The 13440-nt window shown below is 39.6% G+C and overlaps 1 protein-coding gene across 10 annotated transcripts in view; it reads right to left on the bottom strand.

The window, feature by feature from the left end:
• LOC116049225 (protein MTSS 1-like) overlaps positions 1 to 12342 on the bottom strand; it is a 54804-nt gene extending 42462 nt beyond the window's left edge. For 4 of the 10 annotated variants that reach the window (XM_031298674.2, XM_031298676.2, XM_031298682.2 and 1 more), the window contains exons 1-3: positions 11802 to 12341; positions 9994 to 10055; positions 4289 to 4362 (exon numbers count right to left, since the gene is read on the bottom strand). In XM_031298674.2, coding sequence (XP_031154534.1) covers positions 4289 to 4362; positions 9994 to 10055; positions 11802 to 11873 — 208 coding nt within the window. In that variant the 5' untranslated portion in view covers positions 11874 to 12341. Of the gene's footprint in view, positions 1 to 4288; positions 4363 to 9993; positions 10056 to 11801 lie in introns of all 10 variants that reach the window. The other 6 variants (XM_031298677.2, XM_036006156.1, XM_031298675.2 and 3 more) reach the window with 2 other exon arrangements.
• Between the last annotated feature and the right edge of the window lie 1098 nt (positions 12343 to 13440).

The raw sequence follows: 13440 nt of genomic DNA, 5'->3' as shown, positions 1-13440 counted from the left end.
TTTCACTCAACTGTGTTAACTAGTAAGCTGCTTTACCTTTACAATCCTTGACAATGAAAAGAAGCATATGCACTCATTGTGAGTTTATTTTGGTAATACGCAATAAATCTTGCATCTTAATCCTCATTTCTTTTCTAACCCCTAACTATGCTCTAACTGGGTATCCTCAACCTGGTCCATGTAATGCAAAAACTGGCACGGCGTTCCAGATTTAAAGGGTTTTATCCTCTGTTCATCTTTATGAACACATCTGGTTTTCATAAATCAGTTACACAAACAGAATGCTACAGCTAATGATTATATGAAGCTACAAACTTTCACTGGACCATTTCCAAAACTCAGTCGAAGGTTTTTACTATGCCACAGTGATTAGCTCATGCAATGGGCATTTACTGATGTTTACTGGAAGATTGTTCCACAACCCCAGGGTGCTTTGTATGAAACTACAGCTATATTGCTGACACAAGGTTCTCACCATAAATCATCAGGCATATTTTAATCAAAAGCCCCTTGCATTAATGTTAAGATGATTATGTTGTGGTGTATTTGGATTATTTGCAAATATGAGGTGGAGGAGTGAAAAGAGAGAACGAATTTTGCCCAATTTATTAGGTCCAATGTGTTAGGTAGCTTATCAACAATATCAAGGATGTAACAAGGACTTGTTTGAATATGACTTATACAGCTGTTAAGCAGCCATGAGAGAGCAACTCCAACAGCCTGTCAACACTGATAATGACACTGTGTGTGCTAAATTATACTTTGAGAACAGTGGAACTAATTATTCTTGCTAGGAAGATATTAAAAAAGTTGTAAATAGGCCACAGCTGTTGCAACCTAAGATTTATAAATTCAATGGCAATTCTCGGTAAAAGGTCAGAAGCTGTGAATAAGGTGTTTTCCTGTTACTTTAGTGTCTCTTAATAGCCTGAACCCTAATGGAATCATTGAGGTATTATGGAAGAATTGTTTAAGGAACCTGAACCTACCTTCCACATATTCAACCTATGACGCTAGTGAGGGAAACAGATCACTACTGGTGTTTCAACATACTGGGAAGCTGAAATTCATGCGGGGAGTTTTTAGATAACCTTCTTGGTTAGACTTCGTTCTTTAGCAAAAGCCTTACAATTCTAATACTGTAACAGCATGCACTACAAATGGAAAAAAGTCCCTTATTCAGTTGGTATTCAGGACTGGAAATGTATTCCCAGGACTGGCGTGAAAACATCTTGTACTGTGGGTATAAAGACAGATGTGTCAAATTCATGTCTTGCTTGGGGTTACCTATGTCATAACTGCAAAAGAATGTTTAATCCGTAGTTAATCATGTCCAGGTTTTATCTACATTGGGAACTGGGAATGGACTGGTCCTTAAATGCAAACATAAACTATTAAATGTTTGGTATGCACATTTTACACATCAATATTTTAACAAAGATGCACACGTGAACACAACATTGCAGTCCATGGTTCAAGTTTTGAAAAGACTCACTACTGTTGATGTGTCTTTCAATCTTCTGATCATCTTGCTTCAGTGATAACACTGATAAAAGAGTCCCAGAGTAACTTTCATCTAAACACTTATAAACATAACTGCTGTCACATATCAAAGTCTGCAGAGTCTAGTGATCAACCCTTGATTTTTTTTATGAGCTACCATCACTGCCAATATCTGCAAGGCTATACAACGGTACAAAGGCGGCCAAAAACCTTGTTCTCCTGATTAAGAGACTAATCAACATTTAACACGTGCACTGTCAAATCTCTGGCAACCTTTATGTTTGTGCACCTTTATTATTATTATTATTATTATTATTACTACTACTACTATAGAACAGTGGACAGTCTCTATGGTGTGGTGGTAGGGAGAAGAAAAGTGTTTGACTTTAGCCCCTTAACACTCATGCACACCTTTGATCCGCAAACACCCGATTTCCATGCTGTTACCATGGTGATGTCTGTAGAAAGCAGGTTAAGATTTGGAGACACAAAGGAGGACAAGAAGCAAGAAGATGGAGTTAGATATAAAGGATGGAGGTTACGAAGTCATTATCTATGTATAATGGGGCCTCAGCAGCCTCTGGCTAATCATGATGAGCAAACAGAAAATGGTGTGTGTCAGTTTGTACTATATCAGATCTAGATACAAAACCATGCAGAATCTTTTTAACATCAAAGCTACTGTAGCACACACACACACACACACACACACACACACAGGCCGTGATGTCTTTAGAAAATATACCTTGCTGTTCTGCTTTGTAGGTGAACAATACAGTAAGCTGATATCCATACCTGAGTAGATGCAGCTACCCCAGGCACGCCTAGAGGTCCATTACATGTGCATAACTGTTTTGTAGATACAGTAGATTCCAACAGAGCAGTTTGGTTTGGTGACAAATGAGTCCATAGTAAAGTATACTCCAGAGATCAAGTTTTTATAAATATTTTTCCTTCACAAACAGGTCGGTTGTGGGGGCTGACCTAAAATTCTATCCAATTTGTCATGCCTCTGAGCTACCAGAAACCACAAAAACCATAGTGCTATAATTTTTAACAATACTTTCCATAATACTAATTTTTAACTTAACTTTAGAGGTAATGAGAACTTTCTTTCAGACTTAATCTCCTGCCTTCTAGCAACTGTTCAGAGGCCTTTGAATTAGCTCAGTACATCCCAATTTAACAAACAAGAAGAAGACAAACATGACATCTTTACTTAATATTAATGTTACTCTTTCTCCAACACAACACCTGTTGGTCATTAAAGAAGGCTACAGAGCTCTCTGGAGCATGCCCAATTCAAAAAGTCTCTAATCACTATGTAAACATCAAATAACCCTAAAACGACCATTAGGCAGGTGTGTGTGTGTGTGTGTGTGTGTGTGTGTGTGTGTGTGTGTGTGTGTGTGTGTGTGTGTGTGTGCGCGCTCGAGATAAGACTGCTGTTAGATCTATTATGAGTTTTCATTAAAACAGTAGCCCAAATTAGTATTTTCCAGATATTTGAGCTACTGCGAAGAATAAGTTAAGCTGAAGGGTGTTATGAGCCCTGAACTAGTCTAAGAGGATTTTATATTCCATAATTTAGAGATAAAGAATAATACAGATAAGAAGATAACGATAAACATATTAAAAGCTATTTGTATAATATGTTGTCAAAGCTCTTGCAAAGTATGATGAGCAAAATGAAAAACTTCCCGGCGTAAGTGGTGGAAAACAAATGTGGTGCCCTTACAGTGTACCTCACCAATCTGAGGTAGGGTTTATATGAACATTTTAGGAATGTGTAAAGATAGAGCCTTAATGGAAAATATGTTCTGTAATCCAGGTAATCAAGACTCATTATAATACCATGGTACGATTATCATGTGGACAGGTTATCTATCTGTGATACAGATGGCAATGTGTCAGCCAACAGTGCATTATAACACATTATCCTCGCTTGCCCCTGTGCTCTAGCTCAGGTGTACAGCGAAGGCTGAGCAACAGAGCATAAATATGATAAGGCTGTTATGCGATACTGCTAACCTAAGGTACAGTATGTAGAGAGAATAGAAAGTGATGAAAGAGCAGATGACAGATGACGCAACGCTTCAGCTGACTCCTTCGCAGCAAACATTTATACTGTGTGTGTTAGACAGAGAAAGAGGCAGAGGGAGAATGACTCCCTGCACTCCCCCATCTCTCTCCTCCCTCTCTTTCTCTCTGCAGTGAGTGAGGTGATGAATGTGTGTGCCTGTCTCAGTTCCTATTAATAGTATTAATAGTATGGAGCAGGGCTGGAGGTGTCAAAGCTAGGGAGGGATGAGATCTCTCACTCTCTCTCTCTTTCCCTCTCATACGCATACAGAGTTAACGCCGTCTCTACGGGAGAGTCCAGATGTAGCAGAGGTGGAGTGTCTGTGGGTGGTTGGGGGGGAGAAAGTAAGAGAAAGGGGGGGGTAGAGGTTGAAGACAAAGCCAGCAGCAGAGCTTCAAACAGCATAGTGAGGGATTTACTACCCATACGATAAAGCAAACAACCCACAGAACTTCTCAGCACAGTGGGGTGAAAGACTGGCCTTGCACAGTAGGGCTACACAGACGAACATACTGACACGTAGGTGCCCAGACACACATACCACATACTGTTAAACAATGACTTAACTGATTAACTGACCGGCAGCACTGTGCTACACGGTGTCCATAAAGACAGAAAATGACATGGCACTGACTCTGTATTTTGCCGTAGAAGACCACTGTTCCTACACTCAAGCCTATGAATCTGTGTACAAGTTCCTACCTCGTGAGTTGGTGGCCAGGTCGGCCACTTTTTGAAAGGCATCCAGGAAAGCCGCAACAGCAACCACCGTCGCCCTGGGAGAAAAAAAGAAGACAGAGGTTTAGTATCACACTTTACTGATGTAACAACAAAATACAATACTATGTTTTATAAAAAAAAAAGAAACTGTACACAAAAAAGGAGAAAATCCCAGTGCAATAATGATGGAAGAAGCAGTGCTTTGAATCAGTCAAAGGTTTCGTGAACACGGGTGGCTGATCAACTGTAGCAATTATATGTAAGTGTTAAAATGGTAAACACATAAACTGATCAGGTGAAGAAAATACAAGATCTTGTTTTGCTCTGAAAGGTAAAGAAAAAAAACATCTTTTGTGCATGTATGTGCTAAATCTTAGATTATGAAGTTTACATTAACCCTGATCATTTTAGAAAATGTAGGTATATATGGTAGTGTCCGTATGTACTGTGAGCATGGGAGTAAGTTAAAACTTTAACATGCCCTGCTGTGTGAGGAATGACTGTGATTACTTTATAGACCGCTGGAATCTGTCCGGCTCAGCAGAGCAGCTCTTGACCCGAATTTGCCGCACTTACAGGTGTCAATGTGGGATCTACCCTGTTCAGCTCTAAAATGGAAAACGGACTTGTGGGGAGTTCACAACTCATACCTGCTTCTCTGTCATGTACACTATGGTTTACCAAGTATTTACAAATTGCAGTACAAACTAATGCTTATACATAACAGAATAAAGAAAGGGCTAAATTAAATCTGTCATAAAAAAGTAGTGGAAGCTTGGTGTAAGATGACTTTCTGTTTTACTCATTAAAGACACAATCTTGCTGATATCCCCCTGTCTGGCTGCCTGACTGACCGGTTATTTTGCTAGCTGGTAACAGGCTGCCTCATTAGCAGTCCAGCTGACTGGTTAACTGGCAAATACTGACTCTTCTACTTCAGAAACAACAAGCCTCTCATGATTAAGATCACAGGTATGGAGATGACGCTCTTGGTGTGAGTATATACATGTGTGCACATGCATGGATGTGATACATGATCTCCTCAACAGAGACAAGACAACATTAACTGGTAAATACAGTCTTGTCTACTTCAGAAACAACAGGCCTCTCATGATTAAGATCACAGGTATGGAGATGACGCTCTTGGTGTGTGTGTGTGTGTGTGTGTGTGTGTGTGTGTGTGTGTGTGTGCTCGTGCATGTAGGCCTATGTGATATCTGTTCTCCTCAACAGAGACAAGACTACGTATCAGTCATGCATGCTAAAAAAAAACCAACACAATTGTCTGTAAATTTCCCCAGGCACAACAATGACAATAAAGAAGAATGCGTGGAATAGAAAAGATATTATCTCTGGTTCTGCTGCATCAATTTTGATGCTTTTTTTAGAAACTGTCCATTGTGAGTGTGACAACAATGTTATATAAGTGCAATGCTAAATCGTTGAGTAGTCCTTTAATGCATGTCTTTAGGGGTGGGAGGAAACTGGAGCACCCTGGGGTTCCAACCCAGGACCAGTTCTAACCACAGAGCCACAGTGTTGTGCGAAGATTTATAATAGACTGAAGGTTTATTGTGCTGAGAGTATGTTCCTAATGCTGAGTTGCACAGTAGTTTTAAAAAGTATTTTCTCAACTGTCTCAAGACTGTTAAAGTCGTTACTTGCTTAATGGAGTTACAGTTAACATCTCGGAGGGGCCCACGACAAGCTTGACAGAAAGGGGAAACAGAACACTGATCAACTGATAAACAACCCTGATCCAAAACTTCATAGAGGCCTACATATTCTTCTACATTCAAGTGACAACCAAGTCTTAGCTTTCAGTCAACGATGGAACGGTCACTTCCTTAATCACTCAAAAACATAATATAATATTGGCTAATAAGTGCTGTGTTGTTATAGAGCTGACCAGAAGATCCAAGGGTGTGTCCTGCAAATGGAAAAAGAAACATACGCGCAGGCACACAGATTCCGTTCTATTTAAAGTCCAGTGCGGCCACCAGAGCAACCTCCAACTGATATGTCTCCACTAATTTATACTTAACACTATTACTCTGTGGATTATATTTTACATGCACTAGCAGCAGTCTTGTTCAGTCAGGTTTAATTTATTAATCCAAAACAGGTTTGTGTGGGAAGTGGTTTCAACAGAAGCCTACTTTTAGTATTAGTGGCCCCAGCCCTCTTAAGTACAATGTGCAGTAGTTTACAATTACAAGCCATGATCATCCGCTCTAATCTGTTCCATGCTTTTACAAGAGAAATGCCAAACTATTAAACTAGTTCACTACACTTTCGATAGAAACCTTGGAAAGGTTGTCAACATTAGAGGGAAAAACCACGGCTTTACATTTGACAGAGAATTGTTGAATAGGCAGCATTGAAAAAATTAAACATTCAAATCTTTTTTCTTTTTTTGCTCAATCGACAGTGAAATTAGGTAGGCTAACCTCTCAACAAATAAATGAATACTTAGTTGCACTAAAGGCAGAATAATTAGGTTTTAATACCAGCTACAGTCAGCCAAAAAGCCTCTAGACTTCTGTGGCTGTAAGAATAAAAAAATAATAAAAACTAAAAAGCATTACTGCTACAAGCCTTCAGCTCTGCACAGTGCTCTAACAATGACCTGACTGCTACCACTGGCCCTAAAATCTGCAAACGGCCCTGTCCTGGAGTCAAGACAAACGACTTTAACATATCTATTCCGCAAGGCCTTGGCCAAGCCAATCTAAACTCCCCATAGACCCTGGCGTAGTATAGCACAGTGCTCTTTCTGACAATGATACATTCAGCACTGCTGCCCCCATCTATTCTTAGTCCAACAGAAACTGGAATGTGACTGTAGTAAATCTGAATCTTAGTAAAGAGGTTGTGTTTAACTCCTCCTGTTTGACACAACATACCAAGACTCAGGACAGAGATAGTGCTTTGAGTGTGCTTTAAGAGATTTTTATGTGTATGTATGTTTATACTGTATGTGTCTATTAATCTATCCATCCATCAATCAATCGACTTGTCCATCTACCATCTAAACATTTTAGGGCTCCTTCTTGAGCCCAAATAAGTTTTATAAACCATACAGTTCTTAAGCTGAATTTGAAGTTTTGAGGTGGTCGGTTTCTTCACAGAATTAACTTCTGAGGAGAAGGAGGAAGGCCTATGTATACGCCTAGCTCTGACACAGCTGCATCAACCATGACCCACCAAACAGACCAAACACTGAAAAGGACTGTGATTAGAAATCAGCTAACCTATATTCCACCCTGCCCTCTTTCTTCAAAGCTGTTCTGCATGCATGCATGTGTGTGTGTTTGCTGCTTAAAACCAGAATGGGCAGAAAAAACACCATATTTGGACCAAAAAAAAATGACAGAACAGGCCCAAGGAGCAGAGGGTCTAAATTACAGAGTAGTCTGCCTTAGGACATCATTACACACACAGACATATCCCGCTACCACTGCTGGCTAGTAACTTATCCAGGCCAAGGGGGGAAGGTGTGTGTGTGTGTGTGTGTGTGTGTGTGTGTGTGTGTGTGTGTGTCCCAGTCCTCAAGCAGATTATAGAGGTCCTTGGGTGGGGGGGTCATGCTGTAGTCAGAGGGGCTAGTTGGCCAAAGTTTTAGTGGCTGGAGACAGGCTTTAAAGCAGACAGAAAAAGCCTTATTTGTAGGTCACCACAAGCAAGCAAAGATAGCACTCTTATTAGCAGTACAGCAGCAAGGGCATTGTTACAGCCAGCCATATGCCACAACCACTGCCACCTGGAGCAGGGCATGAGCCAAGCTTAATCGGGCAAAAGCTAGCCTAAAATACCAAAACATGGTTTTCTTTCCATGAATGACACTCAACTCGTCCTGTAAAGTGAATGGGATTACATTTCACTGGAATTGTGTACCTCGTACATTTTTCATGTGACAAATAAAATTGATTGATAAAGAAGGAATTGATCTTTTCTGGGAGCAGCATTTGACTAATCCTGATAGAGCAGGAAAGTGGTGTAATGCCGTAAAACGAATTGGTCAAAGTATGGGACAGTGATTAGGGCTGCACGATATGAGGAAAATATGGGATACAGTTGTTGAATATCGCGATAATGATATTTCTTGCGATAAATAAACAGATATTAAAGTGTACTCAGTTCTGCTGCTTTCAGTATTCTGCTAAAATACAACAAATTGCTTGTTGAATTTAAAACAAACGAAAGGAAATATTTTCCATTTCCAACATTATTTTATTGAACATATTTAACATCGAATTGAATATAAAAGGCACTACTAAAAAAAGAATGACAGTATCTTTTTAAACTGTAATTTTCTACTGATATTTTCTTTCAACTAACACAAAAAATCTCTGAGCGTCTATCACGATATGTCGCAGCCTTTCGTGTATATTGCGCCAGTTGATATTGCAATAAACGATAACGATAAAAAAATTATATATTGTGCAGCCCTAACAGTGATCATACTTTATTATAACATATTGTTTTATAGTGGACAAAAGGAAACTTTTCACAAGCATCTCCATCATCAAGCTAACATACTATGACTAGATAAAAACACATTGACATACTGCAGGTTCAACTCACCATTTCACCAGTACAATTACAGGTAGATTTGTTCTTTTATCATTGCCTCCGGTGCCCAGACACACAGACATCCTACTGCTAAACAACCCGTCATTAGCAACAAGGCCACAAATACTCCCCTGAGCTTTAGCATGGCAGGGTCACATATTTAACCCCTGAATGATGGAGACACTTGAATAACATATCACCATTAATCAGCCTTAATACTGAGAAAATAGAAGAATGGGACACTGAGTGGCCCCTGGAAAGTATTGTTAAGTTCCTGAGCCTTTATACAACTGTCACTGTTAGTCTGTCTCAGGACACGTGGACACTTAAATGGCTAGAGAACTGGCACGCATTGTTAATCAAAGAATACGTTAGACCACAGGACATCCATATTTACAGTACTTGCTGGACAATAAGCTTTTATTTCAGCTGTCATCAGTTGTTTGTCTGCTGACACGTGGCCACTTAAAGCCAACTAGCAGAGGTGACTGGGATTGGCATTGATTGTTCGCAGAAGACTTGGAATAATTTTGGCAGGACGTGTGGAAATTTACAGCATTAGAAATACAAATTAAATCAGGCTTAAAGAAGACTAAATGTGGGAGAGGGACACATAATGACCCCTGGACAGTATTGTTAAGAGATTAGGATTTTATGTAGACTGTCATTGCTTATTAGTCTAACACATGGCCACTTAAAACTTCTTTCGAAAGGAAATGACACTGACATCTAATGTAAAAGCCCATATAAAGCACAAAATCTGTTGACAGAATGAGATTTTTTGGTGTATAACGGGTCATCATGGGGTACCAGAGATGTTATGCAACAATCACAGTGGTATTTCCCTAGGCAGGAAAAGTTGTAGGTAGTTCTATAAAATCTATTTTGTTTTAACAATACAATCTGTGCTGTCTATAGTAAAGCCTCCATCCAAATTTAGCAAATAATGTCGCTGAATTTCCCCCAAAAAAACAGCAAAAGAAAATGCTAATGAATGCGCATTTCAATGTACTTCTATTATGCAAATATTAGTAGAATCGTAATAGTTTATGTTTCCTTTTACACACAGAAACAAATGGATTGTATTTATGTGCACATACGCACGGTCTCACCTGAGCTGCGACTGCAGTTTGCCGGCCTTGGTGATAAAGTCCTCCCAAATAGGATAGCTGCTCTGTTGGGGGAAAAAAAGATAAATAAACATGAATGACACAATCATCAGAACAGATTTCAATACTCCCACAGTTACATAACGGTTCAATCAACATGAGGCCATACTGATGAATCACCTGAGGGCTAAACAGAACTAACCAAGGCTTAGGCTTTCTGATACAATTTCAACAGCTGGCTTTTATTTTGATCCTATTTAGTTTAACATTTTTTTTTATTTTTTTGTTATCTGCTAATGGGAGAATAGACACACTGTCATGTCCTGCATGTTCAACATTGCAAAATGGGTCACAGGCCTCTTTTGGAAAGATCCCCACACAACAAGAGCACCAATACATGATATAATGAGCCTGGTTCCTGATGGGACTCTAAATTTATCTAATTCAGGTCCTGGGCTGAAAATAGTTGAATAGCCTATCAAAAGCATCACAGAGAACAGGTGGCCTAATGCATCGAAAAGAGGAGGCTAGGACAGCACCAGATAATGTGATGAATATCGCATGAGCACATGTTTGTTGCAGATGTGCTACTACTGTCAGGGGTCTGAGGAATGTCATGTTATGCTGTCAAACATTACACCCAACAACCAACTCAACTCTCAACCTACAGTACTCTTTCTTTCTCTTTCCCAATCTGCCTCACATCACTTTTGTTCTTTTCGACCTCTGCCCTCTATTTGCATGTTGCTTATCCCTATCTCTTCTCACTGTCTGTCTTCCTCTCCTTCTCTCTCTCTCTCTCTCTCTCTCTCTGTAGTGGCCACCACCATCAGCTCTGCCTGCTTCAGAACAGATATCAAACGCTCCTGCACCATGGCAAATGAGCCTTCTCTGCATTTCTCTTATAATTTCTTACTCTTCTTGTTGACAGCTTAGGTTTAGTGAGCTGTCACGTTATTGTTTCAGCATCTGTAGCGCTCTAAAAGAAAAGGCATTTGATATTTTCACTGGATTCTCTGACAGCATAGATGTCATAAAATACAGGGGAACCATGAACTGTCAAGTGAGACATGGGAGGCTGAGAAGTGCTGAGTGTCCGAGCAGTATTCATAACAAACTTTCTGACACCAGTAGAGCCGATGGCTGGCCATTTGACCTACACACACAAAGCCTTCAGACCCTGCGGGTAATTTTTTACCCTGACAGCTACATTCCCGGAATTCCTTCAGACAAGATGTACAACAGCTGGGAAATTGCTAATTGTCTCATCGACCAAGCTGTAAGAGATAACATCAAAATAAGATGCCCTAGTTTTGAGACTGATGGTTGCCATATTTAGCCTTTATGCACTGTTGGCTGCTGCATGCACATCAAACTGGAACAAATGGACGTATAAATGTATTTGTTTTTCCAATATAATAGAATGGAAGAAATTGAGAAGAGCGCAGTCAAATATAATAATAGGCTAACTTAGCTAACGTTACCACAAAAAGTAAACCTAATATACGTAAGACCAGATATACTACACAATTTAACCTAGCTAGTTATAAACATCAGTTGGAAAGTATCTCACATTTACTCAGCTCTACTCCATTTTGTTTATCGACTTCTAACGTTAGCTAGCTAGATATACAATAAGAAGGTCTGGTCAGAAGTCTGACGCTAAGTTTGTCTGTCATAACATTAAATTACCTGTAGTTGACCTAATATTGATAACGTTAGACTGATGTTTGGGAAGTTACTATCTGGCTGGGGAAGATAGTTTTTGGACGTCGCTTAACGAATATGTGTTGCATGTTGATTTGGCTTACCTTCATGTCTCCGATAACAGTTTGAAAGAGTCCCCCGAGCGCGCTGCATTCCTTCTCGATAACAGCCTCCATTTTCAGGACCAACTCCAGTGGTCAGTCCCGACTCGGTGAGCCGCTTTCAGTTCGCCACCTCCGCTCTCCAGGAAAACCAAAATACTCCAAAAATATGAACAAAAACGAACAAACCCTTGTGTTAAGATTCTACTGTTCCGTAATCGATGAACAACTTTTATCTCAGTCAAATGTAAAGAAACACAGACCGGTTCTGCTCTAGTGCACGATTTACTTCAAATCAAAAGAAGTTGTTGGGACGAAAGAGAAATTTAAATCCCCCTCTCCCCTACACGCCGCCCAGTTTATACTCATGGCTGGACCTTGACGATAATATATTGCAGTTTGCTAGTCGAAACTAGAAATAATCCCAATGTTAGGCTGCTAATGTCACTCCGTATCTTGACAGGTAACGTTAAATGCCGACACTCACTCGTTACTCCTACTGCTTTCTCAACAGTGACTGAGAGAGAGAGAGAAAAAAACGAGACAAGAAATAAGCATCAAACCTCCCTGAATAAAAAAAAGATATTTCCGGTTAATTAGTTTACACCAAAATAAAATATCTGATTAATGGTGCCCTGGAGAGATAAGTAGAATGAAAATGGAATGGAATGGGAATTTAAAATTAGCGTTCGACAAATTAGTAATACTAAGTAGCAGTAGTACTCATAGATGCCTTGAAAGGGTCTTTCTCTATCACTCTGGGCTATTCTATTCATAATCACACACTGTGTGTAAGTGTAGCCTACATCAGTTAAATGCAACATAAATCAAACATTTAAAGCTCGAGGTAAAACTTTATATTTTTAACATTGGACGTGTTGTTATTTTTATTGTGAAGGAATACCCGTGATACTTCCGGTATTGTTCTGTTTGACTTGACTCCATGATGATGGGAGATGCAGCAGCAGAGGAGGTGCAGCAGAGGAGGTGCAGTGAGTGAACGCGCGCATGGGGAGGTAAGCGCGTTCATGGTGTTTGTCCATTTGGCAGCACTGTATCGCACAAAGCAGCGCACTAACAACGGCTTGAATGTGTGGACTAGTCTAAATTAGCTGACATTACTTTTGTAAGCATAGAACAAAGTATTTTCTTCCCAGTGAGTTGTGTTTAACTTCATAAGTGTTGATACAAGCACAATATTATAACGAAACACCAATTATGTTGACGCCAACGTTTTTGTTATAATGTATAAACATTGGATACATGTTGAAAGGTTGAGCAGTTGTAGACAACGGGAGACATCTAATGGCTGAAGTGCAAATTACAACATAGCCTACAACTATTGCAAGGAGTTTAAATAGATGTGATGTGGTGAGTGTTAATTACATCCAATTACAGGAGCAAATTAATTAATTAAGTCAACCGTTTCTATAAAGACCGTATCTATAGCGCTAAGGGCATTTAGAAATGATGTTTCATTGTTTCTAGCACTAACCTTACTTTTAAAGGTATAGTCATATGAGCCGTACTGCTTTTTCAACAGTAAATACATATGTGCTGAAACTATAGGCTATTACAATACACCATGAAATATTTAGTTTTGATAGTGTGTGTTAAGTGAAATTAAATGTATTCACAGAAT

This window comes from Sander lucioperca, chromosome 10 (assembly GCF_008315115.2).
Source record: "Sander lucioperca isolate FBNREF2018 chromosome 10, SLUC_FBN_1.2, whole genome shotgun sequence".
Classification (NCBI taxonomy): Eukaryota; Metazoa; Chordata; class Actinopteri; order Perciformes; family Percidae; genus Sander; species Sander lucioperca.
Note: the sequence above shows the minus strand (reverse complement) of the source record. Positions and strands in the feature narration are given on the sequence as shown.